This window comes from Tenrec ecaudatus, chromosome 1, assembly GCF_050624435.1.
Source record: "Tenrec ecaudatus isolate mTenEca1 chromosome 1, mTenEca1.hap1, whole genome shotgun sequence".
In the NCBI taxonomy this organism is placed as follows: Eukaryota; Metazoa; Chordata; class Mammalia; order Afrosoricida; family Tenrecidae; genus Tenrec; species Tenrec ecaudatus.
In genome coordinates this window covers 178,918,703-178,937,049 of record NC_134530.1, presented here as the reverse complement: position 1 = coordinate 178,937,049, position 18,347 = coordinate 178,918,703, and the positions used below count along the sequence as shown (strand labels likewise).

The following is an 18,347-nucleotide window of genomic DNA, read 5'->3' as shown; positions in this document are numbered from 1 at the left end:
CCTAGAGGCCAGAAATACTCGATCGTGCCTGGCAGCCACCACCCCCTGCTCTGAAACAGATCACATTGGAGAGTAGGAGAAAACGATGTTGGAACCGAACTCAAAATCATGAGTCCAGGTTTACTGGTTGGTTGTAGACCGGTAGGACCCCCAAGGGTGACCTGAGTCACCCTTCAGGTCTGGGACTGAACTTACCCCTGTGTTAAAATAATCAACCCTTTAAGACCAAAGGGGCAGCATTTACTGAAGGACGAAGTTCAGAGTCTAGGGAAGAAGGAGGAGTGGAACAGGCAGAACAGGAAGATGTGATCTAAAGGGATTGCAAGAGATGAGTGGAAACAGAAGAAGTATGAACTGTTGGATGCAAAATACAAATTGCCTGTAAACCTTTATTCAAAATCATAAGAGTCTATTGGGCAGTCCTGTTAGAGAAGTACAAAACTGAAGTAGGATATGGCTTCACTTGGGTTGTTTTTCAAGCAGTGTGCAAGTTATCTCCAATGTGACTGACCAGCATGGTACAGATACCTGGAACATGAACGTGGAGACAAAGTGGCACTATGGCCTCCCCCTTGTCAGTTTATCCCATTGTGGTGACTGCGTGTAGTTATGATATTAGACACCAAGGGTATTTTCAAATACTAGCAGGGTGTGTTAGTCTGGGTACTTCAGAGAAACAAATCCACAGAAACTCATGTATAAGAGAGAATTTTATATAAAGGTTAAGTGCACATCAAGAAAACATCCCAACCCAGGGCTTCCCAAGCCCACAAGTCCAACATTAGCCCATATGTCCAACAGCAATCCACAAAGTCCTCCTCCATCTCACACAATACACACTATGACACGGACTGCAGGAGGAAAGCCTAATCAGTGAATGTGTAAGCATCTCAGCGCTGGCAGGGGTCTCCACACGGCTGCTCTGGCACCCAGGGCTGCATCGGGGTAGGTCCATGCAGCTTCTCTTTGGGGATGTCTTGCAGGAAGTGAGCCTTGCCAGCTGAAGCAGGGAACTGACCAAGGCAGTTGCACCCTGGTCCGACCATCACGAAGCAAGAGACCCGAAAACTAGAAAGGCGAGGCTCACTGAGCCATTTATCTCTCTACCCTTCAATTAACCCCACATGTTTATTGGCCAGGTTGACACAATAAACTAACTACCTCACAGGGTCACCCGCTGTGGGCAGTTTGGGCAGAGCATCTAGATTAAGAAAGACTAGGAACAACAGCTGAGTGACCAACTTCTGAAAATTAATCTCTGAAAACCAAAGGATCACAGCAGACAACTGTCCAGCTCACTAACGCTGGACGCATCATCAGGAAGGGTGATCAGTATACGAGAACACGGTGCTGGGCGAGTGCCATGAGAAGGACTGGCACAGTATGGTGGCAGTGGACCCAAGCATGCCGGTGTCTGTGAGGAAGATGCAGGACTGCAGCCTTTCACGCTGTGGGCTGCCATGAGTTGGAGTTGACTTGATGGCATCTAGCACCAACACATAGTCACCTGGACGTGAACAGAGGGTGAATGCAGTCCGCATGTCATTCTTTAAATCCGGCTGTTTTAAATAAGAGGACCCATCCCTTTCCCTCATCTTCCTGTGCCTTCTTTCCTGCAAGCTCTTTACCTTCACAAGCCTCTGATATCAACTTTTATGGAAGACCCTGCAGAAAGCATTTGGGTCCCTGTAACGCCAGCTGTGAATGCCAGATGGAAAAGCCATCCATATACATATGTACAGGACATTTCTGAAGCCAGAAGGAGTGTAGACAAGTATGTGATGGATCTAGCTTTATCTTTGCCTTGCCTTTGAGCATTTGAATCAGCGGAATATCGAGGATATAAATAGAGCCATGTAGGGAGATAATCCTGAGCTAAAACCAAATATGTACTTTTGTTTTTATATGGACAGAGGACTGTCTGTATAAGTGTATGGGTGTATGAAAATGTAGATGGAACGTTTGGATACAAATGGGTTTGACTTTCCAGTGAAGCGTGTGGGGAAGGATGCATAAACGGAGATGGTGTGTGTCCGTCTGCTCAGGCAGGGTTTTCTCCCACCAAAGCGGCGCTTTCCTCCTCCTAAAAATAGTTGGAGAGGAAGAGCTGGTTCTGCCTCCACCGGGGTTAGGTGCAGAGTGCACTGAGACAGCTGCCAAGGATGGATGGGGAGGGTCGTCCTACCACAAAAAAAGAGCAGCAGCGGCGCCGTGGAGAGCCGGCATCGGGAGCCAGGCCGTGAGCTGTATTTTCCTGTGGAGTAACCGCGTTCCTTCTTTCCTTCCACCTTTCCAGGCAGGACAGGGCTGCTTGCTGATCTCTTGCCCCGTTTTGCTGTGGAGATTATGCCAGGTATTCGGTCATTTAACTCTTGGTTTGCTTAATTTGCTTTTGCTCTGTCTGTCTTGCCTCTGCATCGGTCACTAATTGCTCCTTTCACGAATTTGCACATTCATCTGTATAGCTCTGTGATCTTTTCCAGGGTGCATTAAATCTTCCCCAAAAAGTCCTTAAATGCCACTTTTTTGGGTAACTAGGCCCTAACAGAATAATAATAATAAGGACTAAAAATAGGCTAAAATGGAGCCCAGTCCTTTAGCGTCAGGCGTGTAGGCTTCTCGGCCATCTCTCTGCCCCACCCCAGTATCTCTGCACCCAGAGAGCTACACGTACGCTTCACATCGTCACTGTTGGTGTGCCCTAAGTTATATATGTGCCCATCCTCTACTGGGCATTACACTGAATTGCCATTTTTAATTTTATCAAAACACTTTTTCAAACATTATGAAAACTGTCCACCCCCACCTCCTCCCTTGAAAAGCACATATTTATAGACCTACATTACTTTGGAGGCAATTTCATGAGACTTCTTGGAGAACCGAGTCCTTAGTGGTCCCCAGGCCATATATCAAGGGCACCTACCCCAAAGGATGTCTCCTTTATGTGGAGCTTCGTTTGAACACACCAGCTTAGACAAGCCAGCATCAGTTTGGTGTGGCACTGTAGTCCATAATGGAAGAGTTTCAGAGAGAAAGAAGGATGAAGTGTGGGAAACGGCCTGTCCAAGGAATGGGTCTGGTTCATTGTTGCTTTGGAGGGTTTCTCCCAAAGGTTTAGGAGCTGCCTAATAGTCAAGGGACCTGGTGGCAGAGTGAGTTACACGTTGGGCTGCTAACCAAGGTCAGCAGTTTGAACCCATGGGCCACTCCAAAAGAGAAAGGTGAGACTTTCTGTTCCAGTACAGATGTACAGCTTTGGATACCCACAGGGGCAGTTCTCTTCTGCCCTGCAGAGCACTAGCGGTCAGAATGGACATGGTGGCAGTGATTTGGGTTATCTTGGTTAGAAGTTAAGAGTCGCAGAGAGATACAAAATATTTCTGATTCTTGGTTTTGATTTGATTCCAGTTGTAAGAAACATCCACGTTCGCAGCTGAGCTTCAAAAGTTATTCGTCCATGACTTCTTTTCCCATTATCTGGCCAACCCAAGAAAAGACATTCTTATTGATGTTGACCCCCCCAAACACAAATTTTTTTCTTAGTTATCCCATTTATCCAAGTGTCCCTCAATTTGCAAGCATGTGTTTATCACAAAAGACAATGTTGCACTGCATTAAGCTAGATCTCATATTTTCCCATCCCATGAAAGAGTTGCTGTATCCTTTTTTTATATCTGGTCTAGGGGCCTGAGTTCCTCCCTTGCATGTTTCTAAGAATCCTTTCACAGAAAACTTTTTTTTCTTCCAAAAAAAGGAAATCTGCCAGTATTTCATCCTTGACTCCCTGACCCTTATTGTCCCTACCAGTAAACACAATTTATCTAAGCCTCCGGACTCCTATCTAGCTCAGGCTACATACTCACTGTGCTACTCTGTATCACCAAGGTCCAGGCCAGTGCCCATGACTGTCTGTTGTTCTCAGCATGAATGTTCTCCAAGACGGTTCTAGCTGGGGACAAGGTCTTCTCATGCCTTCTCTGAAGAGAGGTCGCCCTGGTAAATATGGTTGCATTTCAAGTAGACGAGTGGGCAGCTGGACGGGAGCTTGGGGAAAACATAAATTATATGACGTTTTCCTCTGAGGATTTTGTTATAAACAAAGGTCACCTTTTTATCATTATCATGAAACCCTTTATATAACAAACATCATATTCTCACGTTCTAGCTGAATGCCCATTTAATTGAAGGAATAGCTAATAACCAAAAATTGAGGGAAATGGTGTACATGTGTACTTTGGGCTCATTGTAAAGGGATTCTTGGTAGATGGCTTTCAACCAAAAATAAGTCACCCTAATCTGACGTTTTACAAGAAAGCATGGCTCTCTCCACTCTGTCCCCAGGTGGCTAGTCAGGGCTGTTAGCCAAGTCCCCAAAGCATGATATTCAGACCCGCCCTTATCTAAGTGAAAATAAGAATCGGTTTCCTTTGTGTCCTGGGTCTGAAGGCTCTTTCTTGCTCGTTAGCATGAGCAAATAGAGTGGACTTCGTGTCCGGCCTCCAGCAGGCTGTTACCATAGCAGAAGGGAGCAGATAGGCCCAGTAGACACCTGTCAGCCTTGCCATCCATCAGCGCTCTAAGCCACTGTGGCTCTTGGCTGCACTGGCTTTCCAGCGTGGTCCGTCGGAGCGTGTGATCACACCATGCCGTCCTCCGGGGACCGGATCAGTGGGCCAGGGTCTTCTCTGCCTCATGCTGTGCCTCCAGCTTTCCTGGGTCGCCGTGGTGTGTGGCGAAGGCAGAAGCGCTGACCTCAGCGCTGTGCTGCATACTGAGGTGGCACTGGGGACCCTTGTCCACAGAAGCCGATGGATGCATAGGGGAGTGGGCCACCCAACGTTCTGCCCTCGGGCCGTTTAGACACAGAGGACTTTTGTGTTGGTGGGGGAACTTAACCTTTTATAGTCCGGATTCTTTTGACTATGCAAATTGTATATTAAATGTAGAGGAACCAAAGCTTATGAATGGCCCCCAGGGATGGGAGGAGGAAAGGGGGAACCCATGTGTAGGGGCACCGGGCAGTGGTGACGGTTGCCCAGCACAGTGAGGTGAGCATGATGAATAGTGTTAAATGAGCTCACGTCTTATTGTACCTTTTTTTTAACCACAACTTAAAGAATGAAGCCTCTTACTATTTTTTAGCTCAAGAAAACCCTCCTGTTCGTGTCCTTGTCTGGTTCTGACAGTCTAGACAGATTCCTCCCTCCCCGTGTGCTGGTCAGTAAGTTGGTCTCCACCCGGGGCCTGCGAGGCTCGGACCTCTCACGCGGAGCGTCTCCTGGGTTGGGGGGCTCTGCCTGCTCTTCCCCAGGCCCTCCGCTGTGCCTCCGGTCAGAGACCAGTCCGAGGGTGGCCTGTTCTAAGGTGGGCGCTGTCTCCAGTGTGGCTCCCTCTGTGTGTCCCTCCAGAGTGGGTGTTTGTTGGTCTGGTGATCCTGGGAGTCTTCCTCTTCTTCGTCCTGGTGGGGATCTGCTGGTGCCAGTGCTGCCCGCACAGCTGCTGCTGCTACATCCGCTGCCCGTGTTGTCCGGATTCTTGCTGCTGCCCTCAGGCCTGTGAGTAAAGTGGCCCCGGGCGCCATGGGAGAGGGATCAAAGAACCCCCACCCCCACCCCACATCTGCCACCCCAAAAGCTTGGCCATTCCAGACCCTCCCCTGGCATGCCAGAGCTGCCCATCCTGTCTTCCTTCACCCCTACACGCTGCCCCTTCCTGCTTTTCACCAACATGGTTCATCCTGCATGTGGAATTCTCATGGATGCTAGGGTGAAATGACGAGCAGGTTCCGGAGGGCGAGGTTGGGGAGGTGACGTCTCCCCCTCTCTCTGAGGCTCTCCCAGGCACTCCAGCTACAGGGACCCTCCTCTGGCCGTCCCCTCTCTAGACGCAGAGCATGCACACTGGCAGCCTGCTTGCGTACCATCAGCCACCGGGCTTTGTTACCTCCCTCCCAGGGGGAAAGGAGCCTCGTCTGAGGATTCCCTGTTGGGCCTCACCAGGCCGTGTCCATGTTGAGCCCGGCAGCCCTGCCGGAACTGAACCGCGTCTTGAAGGAGGGAGACGCATGTCTCTCCAGTGTCTTTTGGAGGAAAGCCGTTTCTAGGCGGAGTCTGCTGAGACTCGGAGCAGGGGCCTTGCACCCCTGAAAGAGGCTCCCGGTCCTCCCGGAAGCGGCCCTGGCAGCCCCTGTGGTAAGCCTCCTAGGAAAGGGGCTGTGGCAGTTCCAGAGTGGAGTGAAGAGTGGGCTGCCGCTGCTGTCACGGGGACGCTGCTGTGACAGCTCCCAGCACCACATAATTACTCAGCTGCCAGGTACTCAACACGCTAATTCCTTATGTCGATGCTTTTCAGCAGAGCTGCCGGAATCCAAGACGTGATGGATCAGATGATCAAGTCAGGCCTGGACACACACACACACACACACACACACACACACACACACACACCGTGCGGCTTTAAAACCAGGAGCTTCCTTAAATGAGGCCTTGGAACTTTCGGTGTGAGGGTTGTGGAGGGTGGGCTGATGTAATTTCTCTTGCTCTTCGTCTCCCTCCACAGTGTATGAAGCAGGGAAAGCAGCCAAGGCCGGGTACCCTCCCTCTGTCTCCGGTGTCCCTGGCCCTTACTCCATCCCCTCTCTCCCTTTGGGAGGCCCCTCATCTGGCATGCTGATGGACAAGCCGCATCTACCTCCTCTGGCACCAAGTGACTCCACTGGAGGAAGCCACAGTGGTAAATGTAGCTCCCCGCTGCCCTGCCCCTCCCCTGCTCCAGCCCGACTTCTGCTTCCTTGCCGCTAAGTCTGGTCAGCTCAGTGATGCTGCTTTGGAAAACTCCTGACCTAACTCCAGAAATGGGTTCTTCCAGCCGTGCCAGCTCTCCCAGAGCATGTAGGCTTCCCAGCGGCTGCAGGGCAGTGGTGTTGCCCGCCTTTCTTCCCAGTCTCGAGACCTGAAAGTAGTAGGAGGAGGCACAGTGTCCCTTCCACCTCATCCACTAATCCATATCTACTTAGTGTGGGCTATAGTAGACACAAGGGATTCTGGGGGCTCAACAATTAAATGCTTGGCTGCTAACAGAAAGGTTGAGAGATTGAACCCAGCCACCTAATGATCTGCTTTTGTAACGATTACAGCCTAGGATGCTCTGGGGGACGGTTCTACTCTGTCACGCGGGGCGCCCATTAATCAGGATCAGTATGATGGCATCTAACAGCAACACAGTGGGCACCCTGAGGAATACCAAGAGGTGTAGGACCTGGTTTCCCCCTCAAGGAGCAGGGCCTCCTCAGAGCGAGCCACCGGGCATTCGAGAAACCTTGGAACGCTGGAGAGTGGCACTGGAAGCACAAAGAAGAAAGGGCTGGCGCAATCACAAAGTCTTCAGGGAAGAGGTGACATTTCAGCTTGGTCTGGAGGAATGGAGAATGAGGTGCTTAACATGGCGCAGCCGCATGCTGGGAGCAGGCACTGCCTGTGTTTGCCTTGCCCCAGCTGTGACCTGTGTGAAGGACGTGGACGAAGCTGCTGGAGGCATCCCGTCCAGGAGAACTCGGGTTTGGTGTGGGGAACACCGCAGGCAGGTTCCCGGGGGAGCGCTGACATGACGAGAGCTGCAGTTAGGAGCAGTTAATCTGGCACCAGTGTGTAAGGTGAGTGGTAAGTGGGCGGGAGGATGTGGAGTCAGACGCCCTGAAAAGTGCTTCAGTGTGAAATGTGAGCATCTTTGCTAAGAGGGAGTCCACTCAGATTGAAATGAGTGGGTCCATCCGGGACAAAGCCATGAGAGTTTAGGGAATGAAGATGACTCCAGGTTTTCTGGCCAATCATTGATATGGAGAACAGATTTGAGGCAGTCCAGCATGGAAGAATAGCCAGTCCACGTAATGAACTGCCACTGCCTGGCTACGGATGGAACGGATATCCTCAGTGACCAGTTGGGACTTGCGTTTTTCTCTCCCTGGAAAAGAACTACTCCTCACTTACCAACTATCTTGTTAAGCGACATTTCACATTGATGACAAGTTTGCACACTCACAACGTGCATCTGGCGATAAGGCATGGCAGCAAGGGAAGCAAGCACACGGTGGCTGTGATGGCTCAGGTTATGTGTCAACAAGCAGATAATGGTGTGATCAGGCAGTTATGGAACGATGTAGTCATCTTCCATTTGGTGATCTGATGTAATCATCCTTCATGTTCCCATAACCACCTGGTATCTGGAACCTAACTATGTCGATGAATGAGGAGATGTGTTTGTAGAATTCCGACATCTTAAGACAGGGAACGAGTCACAACTGAAAAGACAAACACTTAATGATCAAGGACACACAGAGAACTAGAGAAATGAAGACAACATCGTCCATTTCCCAGCCTAGAGTGAACTGAAGAGGCATTAATAGAAGCTGTCTCAACCTCTGTGTGTGCTGTGTCCCCTTTTTCTAATCTTTCTCCATCCTTCCCACTAGGACCCTTTCTCGTTCCCTTTTTATTTAGTTAAGTCTCACAATAAAATTACTCTTCTTCATCAAATGGCCAATAGTTGTTTCTTATTTTTAGCCTTTTTCTAATTCCCTGCTTCTTTCCATTCAATTGCTTGTTTCAATCCTACCACTATTGGGTTCATAAGGCTTCTTTTGGGTGCACGTAATAGAAACAGCTTTAAAAAGAAAGAAGACATATTATTTCACATAGAAATAGATCCCAAGGAAAGGTGACGTCAGGGTTGGGTAACGGAGCAGTTCAGGTGATGTCACTGAAGAGCCCAGTTCTCCGTCGTCGTTCTGTCATCCTGAGCGCCCCCCCCCCATCCCCCGTCTCTTCAGGGCTGCTCTCCTCGGAATGCCCTGTTGGCCGCCAGAGCTTCAGGTCTTCACTGTTCGGAGTCAGAGAAGGTTATGCCTCTTCTTTGCACCGGTGTTCTCCAAGAGTGTGGCAGACTTTTCCAGAAGGCCCTCATCCAGCCAGCTGACTTCCCCTTGCCGTTTCATTGGCAAGGATTGTGCCCTGTGTACATTTCTAAAAGGGACTGTGGTTAGCTTGTATTCTTCAGGACTCGCCTCTTAGGCCTACAGCACCTTACCTTGTAGGCGGATAGAGTGCAGGCCCCGTTGGCAAAGAAAAAGAGGAAGAAGCCACTAGTGTGGCCACAGCTAGTCCGGCCCTGATTATTATCGTCTGTCTTGTTGAATGAGGATGGGTGTCCTCATCCCACCCAGCCGGGCACATTTCAAAAGCCGTAAAGAGAGTCAGCAGTGGCGGTCAGCTAGTCCTCCCCTAAGAGAGGCTAAACTTAAGCCAGTGTTTCACGTAGATGCTTCTCTAAAGAATGTTAAAAATATTAAGAAATGCTGATTTATACAATTGTAATGTAGCCTGCATCTTTGCTTGTAAGCTACTTCCACTTTAGGGTAGTCATCTGGCACCAATCACCTGTGAGATTAGAGCTGCACACAGTACTCTCTTGAATGTTGTGTGTACGCAGGCTCCTCTTGGGAGCTAGGAATAGTACACGCCGTTGGCTGCTGAGTGGGAGAGTGTTTAGAGTCACCCCGTTCCTCCTCCCGATCTTGGTACCAGCTATGTGAGTCCTTCTCCCCTACCTGCAAACCTCAATCCCGCTCTCGGCCCTGCCATCCTCAGCAGATGACTCTTCTTAGAGAAAACAGAATCCGCTCAGATTTCCTCCCTCCCGCCCACACAGTTAAGCTGCTCCCACTCATATTGTTGTCCTCTTTCCTCCTGTCGCAGTGGAAGAGGAGTCTCTGCTCTGGAGCCAAAGTTCTCAATGGGCTCGCCACGCTCCACCTCCATAGCATCTCCCAGCTCCGTCCTCTCCCTGTCCTTCCTATCAGCTTTCCAAACATGCTCAAACTACTCCCGTTACAATACAGCCGTGTTCAAAGCCCTGATGTTACTTGCCTGTCCCCTTTCTCCTTTTTGCAGCCTAGCCTCTTGAGTTTTGAGAATTTAACGTGTCCACTTGTCTGCGCTCACAACCTCTTCTGCCTTGTGGTGGTTTTCACCACTGCAGAAACCAGCTCGTGCTCCGACTGCCTGATTGCTAAATCTAACGGATGCCTTTCGATCCTCACCTCCCTCGAGGTCCCCAAAGCATTTGCCTCCCACCCTGCCAGTCTTTCTTTGCCTTTTCAAACCATGCTTTGTTATCTTTCCTTCTATTTATGCTGGTGGCTCTTCCTCTACACAGCCCCCCACCCCACCCCACCCCCTTCTTGTTAAGTGGAAAGTTCTCTTTCTGGGAAATCTTATCTATTCCCTTGGCTTCAGTCACATCTCTATTCTGCTCGCATGTGTGCATGCACACGTGCACTCACACACACGCATGCACACCCTGTTAGCGCCAACTTCTCCTGCATCTCAGTCCCATTTATCCAAGAACCTTCTAGACACCTCTATCTGGAAGTCCCACAGACCCTTTCAACCAGGGCTTTACGCCTATTTATTCCATTCTGACTCCCTGCTGGGAATTGGCCTCCTACCCAAACACAGAAATCAGTCTGTGTTTTCACACGCTCTTCTGTGTGCTGAAGGAGCCCTGGCGGTGCAGTGGTTACGCTCTGGGCTGCAAGCACAAGGTCAGCTGCTCCGTGGGAGAAAGATGGGGCGTCCCACTTTCACACACAGTGGCCGTCTCAGAAACTCACGCGGCAGTTCTACCCCGTCTACCCTCGGAGTTTGCTATGAGTCGGCATTGACTCGATGGGAGTGAGTTTAGTTTGGTTGATGTGCACCTGGGGATCTGGTTAAGAGGTAGGCTCTGGTTCCTTCCAACTGGGATGGAAAGGCTTCAAAATTCAGCCTTTAGGAGATCTAGGAAAACTGCTACTTCTCCACCTTAAGTGGACTCCTGTATGTCTTACTCCCTCCGGGGATGGCGCACACCAACATCCGCCTAGTGGTCCAAACCAGACGCAGCTACTTCCTCCTCATCCTTTCCCTCCCCCGCACTTCCCTCATCCAACCCATCACCAAGTTCTTATCTTTACTTCAAAGTAATTGATGGGATGACTTTCCTCCCTCTGCACTGACATGTTCCTCGTCCTGGCTGCCTTCTCGTCCCTCCATTAGTGCAGTCGCCTCTACCTGGACTTCCACGTCTACTCTTGACCTGCCTCTACTTTATCTCACACCCACCTGGACGCCACTCCTCCTCCTTGCAAAGGCACCGCGGAAGCGAGTGGGGCTTTGAAATGCCAGTTTCAAAGCTAATAAGGGTGTAAATGCCTCTATGTATATGCCAACTGTACGTGTACAGAGAACATGCAAATTGTCACCGTCACTTCTCCCACAACTGAGCTGCTGTCACCCTGGGGGTGGCATTTGGCAGCTGTCCCATCACCCATAAACAGCCTTGGCTCATTAAAATAGGATGTGAAGATCAGGGCTCTCTCCATGGGTATCTGCCTTATAAGCTTTCGTAAGTTTCATACGCTGGATGTTCGCTGTAAAGGAGAAATTAGCTGAAAAATTATTGACCTTTGAGTGGGTCAAAAGTATCAGTTCAAAAAAAAGGTATCATCGCAAATCTTTAGCAATATGAATTTAATAAAAAATGTTATTTTGGCATCAAAGAGACCATCCCAATGTCTCTTCTCCACTACAGTAACAATTGGCAGGGCTGACAAATTAGAGGAGCTGATGTGTGAACAGCCACATGAACCAAAGGACCTGAACCATCCTGAACTTGAAAGGAGAGTCAATCATCCATTAACCCTGAGCTGAAACATTACCAGGAGAAAAGTCATTTTTTCCCAATATGCTGGACTTTGGCCAACAATCTAGGACATTTCTTATTAAAATCTCACCACACACTGGAAAGTTCTCTGATCTTCAAACAAATTACAGATAAAAATCAATCTGACACCATTCTAAGTGTTTTCACAAATCAAGAGGAAAACTTATAATGAGTGATATAAATTTTTCCTGCCTTCAATGAACTCAGAATCTAGTCGAGTGGGGAATGAGGGTTTATGAATTGATATAAAATAACTAAGAATTATAAGATACAAAGCAATATTCAACCCAAAGTGTGGAGTTTGAACCCACTAGCTGTGGCAGACTGCTTCTGGAAAGATTCGCCTTGGAAACGCTGAGGCAGCTCTACGCCATCCTCTAGGGAGGCGGGGGGTGGGGTGGCGGGGGACGACGACTTGATAGCAGCCACCGTGTGATGCAGGCTCAGGGGAGGAAAGTTCTCCACCAAGGTTCTCTGGTGTTTTATGTTCTCCTGAGCGCATGTGGACACACAACCAGATTCTCCCAGGATGAGGAAACTCGGTGCATTGCCATACCACTTGTAACTAACAATCAAACAATCAAACCAACACCTTCTAAAAACGAGAACTGCCTAGCTTTCGAGCTATTGAAATGGATGATACTTCTAAAGTCTAAAGGTACAGTGTTTGCCTCTCGGCTAACAAATAAGAAGTTAGGCTCCTGAAGTCATGACCTGGTGTGACAGAGGTATAACAACTGACACGGGAAGAGCTGAGTCTCTGTAGTGCCAGTATTGAAAGGCACAATCCCCACCTTCATCTGAGGCTGGGAATACATTGCTGTAACTTCTGGAGGACATGGTAACTTATGCATATGTACTCAAATCTGTGTCTTAATGAGAATGTAATCTGTTTTAATGACACAGAAAACAATCTCAGCTCCAGTCCAAGTTGCAATTAACCCTGGGACCTCCGGCTGTTGCTCTCGGTAGCTGTCATCTCTCACCACCGGGGACAGCTGGAACAGCGCTTCCTGTAGCAACAGGTCTCCCACCCCCACGACCTTAGTCTCTGTGGCACTGAGTGTTTATCACCTAGCAGCGCGTCCTATAGGAAGGACGCCTAGATAATGCCACAGGTGGCAGAACCAACCCCTTCCCTACTGGCTGCAAATATGCTTGTTTCCTTAATGTAAATGAAAATAATGATTATTATCAATAATAATACCTGCAAAATTTATCTGTGCCTTGGATGCTCCTTCAAGGTTTCCTTCTTCTGGCCAAAATTCCCCCAACAAACCACGTCTTTTTAATCTCACTTTGTTTTCTCTTGTGATACAGTTTCTAGTCATGGTCACTCCTCATTCATTCATTCATCCAAACCTGTATACATACACATGCATTGAGTGTCTGCAATGTGCCCGGCATGGCACTGAGCCACAAAGAACAGAGACAATCCTCCTGAAGTTTGCTCTGCTGAAAACACGCTTCCCAAAGAAACTGCTGACCCCACCCTCGTCCCCAGGCTGCAGTGACAAACATTTACTAAGTGCCTGCTCCATGTTAAGTGTAGCACCAGTTGCTCTGACCCAAGCCACCGCACATGCATGTGAAAAGTGGACAGCGAATAAAGACAATCCCAGAAGAATCAACGCTTATGAATTAGGGTGCTGGCGATATACACGGATATATACACATTTATCTATATATACACTGTGGACTGCCAGAAGAACAAACACATCTCTCTTGGAAGAAGTAAAGCCTGGCCCTTAGTATTGAGGATGGTGAGCCTTCATGCCGTGTTCTTTGGATCTGTTATCATCGGGAGAGACCAGTCCCTGGAGAGGGACACCATACTTGGTAAAACGAAAGGGCAGCAAAAGAGAGGACGGCCCTCAAGGAGATGTATGGATGCCGTGGCTGCAGCAATGGGCGTAAACCTAACAACTGTGTCGCGAAGGCCAGGGCGGTGCTTCCTTCTGTTTGTTGTACAGAGACGGCACGTAGCCACAGGCACATGGGAGCTCTCGACTGATGATGGGTGTGCCCTCTCCATCTTTAGTAGAGAAGATTAGACATGGATAAATAACTTGAACCAAACTCACTCCCTCACTGCTGATGCAGAGCAAGCAACCAAACTAGGGAATATTAAAACCCACAAAAGGACAAACGAAATGACTTGTCGATGGGGGGCGAGAGAGGCAGGAGGAGGGAGAGAGACACTTTCTCCCTCTAGAGTCAAGGCAAGCCTTGCGGATGAGGTGCTATGGAGCTTCACCCAATCATCTGCAGAGTCAGATGGGGCCTTCAATACCCTCTCGTCCCTGAGAGATTAACGGTGGGCGGTATTCGCTGCATTTTCTAGACCGAGGAACGGAGTGCTGGAGAGGGCATTACTTTTTGGAAGTCCCTCAGCAGCAGCCCGCTCACGTCCTCATTTCATTTCCCAGCTCTGTCTCATCCCTCAGCCATAACTACCGCAGAAGCGACAGAGCAGCTCCGTGGGATAACTGCCTTCTAATTGAACTGTCTGCGCCACGCTGCAAACGCCTCTGCAGAGATGTAACAGTGTGCAGCTTGATAAATAAAGTCACTTTGGCTAAGAATTGCTTGCGCGTGAGGAACAGGGATCTAACCTCTGATGAAGGTGCCACTAACAGGTGGCGCGGTTCACCTTCTGTTTTTAAAGCCACTCCACAATTGGAGACGAATGTCAGCTGCCCAGCATGTGTGCATGTGGAAATTCAGTGCACCTGCAAACGAGTGTGTGGGCGTCCTTCTCTGTCTTCAGTGCCTGGGCTGCGATTAGAGTACTGTGGAATTTTATATTTTAATCTTCAGTGTTAATAGCTTGGGGGGGGGGCCGGGTAGCATGACCAGAGAGTAAAATGTAGGGTTAATGCCCCAGGCACACACTGCCAGCAGCAACAATCTAAGGCAGTGGTTCTCAACCTTCTTCATGCCGTGACCTTTTAATACAGTTCATGTTGTGGTGACCCCCCAACCATCAAATTATTTTCGTTGCTACTTCATCACTGTCATTTTGCTACGGTTATAAATTGGGTGACCCCTGTGAAAGGGTTGTTCAACCCCCAAATGGGTCACAACCCACAGGTTGAGAAACACTGTTCTAAGGCATTCGCCCCCACTTTGGAACAGAGTACTGGGGTTGAGTGGTTCAGGTCCATCTCATCATACAGGAGAAGGCTGAGCAGCAGACTATAACAGTTGCTGTCACACCAACTCCAACACATGGTCACTTCGTGTGTGAGAGTAGAACTGAGCTCCACAGAGTCCCCAGTGGCTGTTTTTTTTTTGTAAAATAGATCGCCAGACTTTTATTTTGCGGTGCCTCTGGTTGGATTCTATCCTTCAACCCTTCAGTTAGCAGCTCAGCTGAGCCCAGCACCCAAGGACATCACCACAGACAATGGAACTGAGAAGCATCAGGTCCTGCCTCAGGCTTTGCTTCCTCACGCCCCGCCTTCTTCCTCTCCTCTTGTCCTAGACTTCAAGGGGCAAGGTGGCCTAAGACAACTGAGCGTCATTTAGACTCCCTGGTTCCAGCCCCACCCAGCACTGCACATTAGTCCTGAGCAAGTGAGACAAGTTATTGGGCCCCTTTGAGCCAGTTTTCTAAAACATAAAATGTGGCTGATAAGGTATCACACCAGCATCCTGAGGTATGACGAGCAAGTTTCCACATACAGCATTTAGCATTTAGCAAGTGTTGTCTACTACCATTGTTATGTTGTCCCCAACCCATTCATTCGTCTCTGTTCTCCCTCCTCCTCCTATCTCTGTTAGACCTGCCTGTGTCTGATCACCCTGGGGGCTGGGATTGGGCTCTGCTGATACTTAAATACCATGGGGCTTAAACAGCCTTTGTCCCTGACAATATGGATGGTGGAGGTGTAAGAGATGGTATTCTTTGTCATGATCTATTTTAGCTGGGGTTTTTTTTTGTTTTATCTCCGAAAATAACACCTGCTTGTGACCACATAGCAGGTTTAATTAATTATGTCCTAAATATGGCATTCCTCTGCCTAAAGGAAAAATGCTAATGAATGAGATGGGACCATGATTAGAAATCACCTGTTTTGCATCCTGCTTTGCCCTACTGTGACTATGGCCGATCATGCACTATGAGCTCCCCTGCCCTGCCCAGTTGGAGAATGGGCTACAGACACCATCTCCCTGGCGAATGGAGCCTTCTCAGCCACTTTTGTTCAGGTCCCTAATGTTTGGGCAACTGTTTCAAAGTTAAAATCCAAATGTTCTCTCACTAAGTGAAGGTGTGATCCTCACAGGATAGATAGTGGCGTGCGTCTTCCATCTACAAAATGGTCCTTTCCCACTGTGAGTATCCTTCCCAAGAGCTTTGAGAAGATGAACTTTAAGTGGAGTCTTGGGGAAATCACAAGATAGGAGGAAGCTAACAAACAACTAGAAACATGCTGTAATGAGTTACTGTGGATGCCCGGCTGGTCCTCCATTCCAGTGGCCCCATCTAGTAAAGGAGATTCAGATAGGGTCACGTATGGGTACATGCAGAGCATTAAGCCTGGATAGTTTTTAAGTGCTTGTTTTGGGGAGCTCCACGTCCTGCAAGGTAACGTGAGACAGTCTTCTCTGGATGTTTTCCTCTTGCAGCTCACCTCCTTCTTCTTTTCTCAACAGTTCGCAAAGGCTACCGGATCCAAGCAGACAAAGAGAGAGATTCCATGAAGGTTCTGTACTATGTGGAGAAGGAGCTGGCTCAGTTTGATCCTGCCAGAAGGATGAGAGGCAGATGTGAGCATCTTTAGTTTTTATGTGGTCTGAAAGCTGCAGGGATTGTGGGGGTTACCAAACTAAGGCAGCACGGAACGTGCCGTCAGATGAGGTGGCGACTCCGGCTCCGAGTGTGCACAGGGAAGAAAGCTGGGCAATCTTGGTTCCTGTTTTGTCTCTCCACTGGCAGGCAGTACTGCTGGGGCTGCCCATCCAATCCTAGAGTGTGATATATCGTAACACAGGCTCCCCTCCAACCTCTTGAAAGTATAGTCACGCCACGGAATTAATATATGGACGCTTAAGAATCTGCCCTTGGCGGCGTGCAGGCTTCACTGAGCACTGAACGTTTGGGCTGTGGATTTGGGCCGGGAGTCCCTGATGAAAGTGGGAGAGCGAGTCTGCCAGATGACTCCCATGCCGAAGAAGCGGCCTTCCTGGTTCTTCCGAGGCACCCAGTAGCAGAGGCGGAGGGGCGGCGAGCCAGAGGGCTGCCTCTTTTTTCCAAAGACCTGTTTAATTGCAAGGTCTGTAGGTGGCAGGGCCCCAACCCTTAACTCACCCATAGCTCTGGGCGACTTTGCAGCTGACACAGCTGATTGTTTGGGGTGGACCCCAAATTACCATCTCTCATGAGAGGCAGCACCAGGCAGGTCTGAAATGGAAGGGCTAATTATCGGAGGGTGCTGGCGGGCATGGGAGTGAGGTCACTCTGTCTTTTCTGAACCCTCCTCGCCTTGGAACCAACAAGAGTCTTGATGGAATTGTTGGGGCAACAGTCGCAGCCTGGAGGAGCTTTATTCAGATTAAGGACAACATATTCCACCCAGTTTGTGATTCTAAATCCATCCTGTCTGAGTTGTACCCATTGCTGCATCCTCCCACCGGCACTGACTATAAAAAGACCATCTCCAGATTGGAATGTTAGGAATGCAGATGTCACTGCACTTGACAAGCAAATTGTAAGACTGTTGTCATGGATCCCTGTAAGGGGCCAGAGACAGAGATGGTGATCCAGGCAGGGGATGTGGAGAGTCTCTGGGCTTAGGGGGAAATGATATAAATCAGGGTTGCAAACTCAAGGGTGGTTGGGGTATGAAGCAAGGCTCATCTGCTACCTTGATTAAAGTGGTCACCAGGGGCTTACTACTCCTGAGGCAATAGACTCCTAGAGTCCACAGGCTAGGTCAACCTCCGAAGTAAGCAAATTAAAGAAAAATGATGAAGTGTCAGAATGAGGACTAGAACCGCTCTCTGATTTCCAGTCCCGGGCTCTTTATCCAAGAGACTTTTGAACACGTTCTGAATGGGCCCGTGGTGCCATGGCCACAGCAGCAAACCTGTTCAGAGACCAGCACCTTCTAGCTTGTTGATCAAGGCATTCCTGACTCCACTCCCCTGGTGCTGCAGAGGAGGAAACTAAGGCAGCGGGGCACACTCAGTGCCAGAGCCAGAACTGCAGCCCAGACCTCCTGTGACCTGCAGGTTGACAGTCCCACAGTTGGCCAGAGATGTGGTCAGAATAAAGTGTTAAGTTCAGCCTCCTCTGCAAGGTTCTATTCCTGAAGATCAAAGTAAACTCTGGGTGAATCACAGAAGTGGGATAGTCTTGGAAGTCTCACGTAAAATGGAATTCACAGCTTTAGATGTGAGCAGGGGAGTACGATTCTGTGAGAATTTGGAGTCTCGAACCAAGGTTCATGGATTTGCTAGCCCGTATGAGCCTCGTTAGGGACCCTGGTGGTGCAGTGGTTTAAGAACTCAGCTAGCTGTTAAGCAAAAGGCCAGCAGTTCGACCCCACCAGCCACTGAAAGACATCACAGACTGCGTCCGTAAG

The 18,347-nt window shown here is 49.2% G+C and overlaps 1 protein-coding gene across 2 annotated transcripts in view; it reads left to right on the top strand.

Annotated features, from left to right (window-relative positions):
* The window catches only part of ILDR2 (immunoglobulin like domain containing receptor 2), a 91,004-nt gene that overhangs the window by 59,966 nt on the left and 12,691 nt on the right, over positions 1–18,347 (top strand). Inside the window, exons 4-7 of one of the 2 annotated variants that reach the window (XM_075564415.1) lie at positions 2,297–2,353; positions 5,409–5,555; positions 6,559–6,732; positions 16,417–16,530. In XM_075564415.1, the coding sequence (XP_075420530.1) occupies positions 2,297–2,353; positions 5,409–5,555; positions 6,559–6,732; positions 16,417–16,530 (492 nt within the window). The remainder of the gene's footprint in view (positions 1–2,296; positions 2,354–5,408; positions 5,556–6,558; positions 6,733–16,416; positions 16,531–18,347) is intronic. The other variant, XM_075564407.1, reaches the window with a different exon arrangement.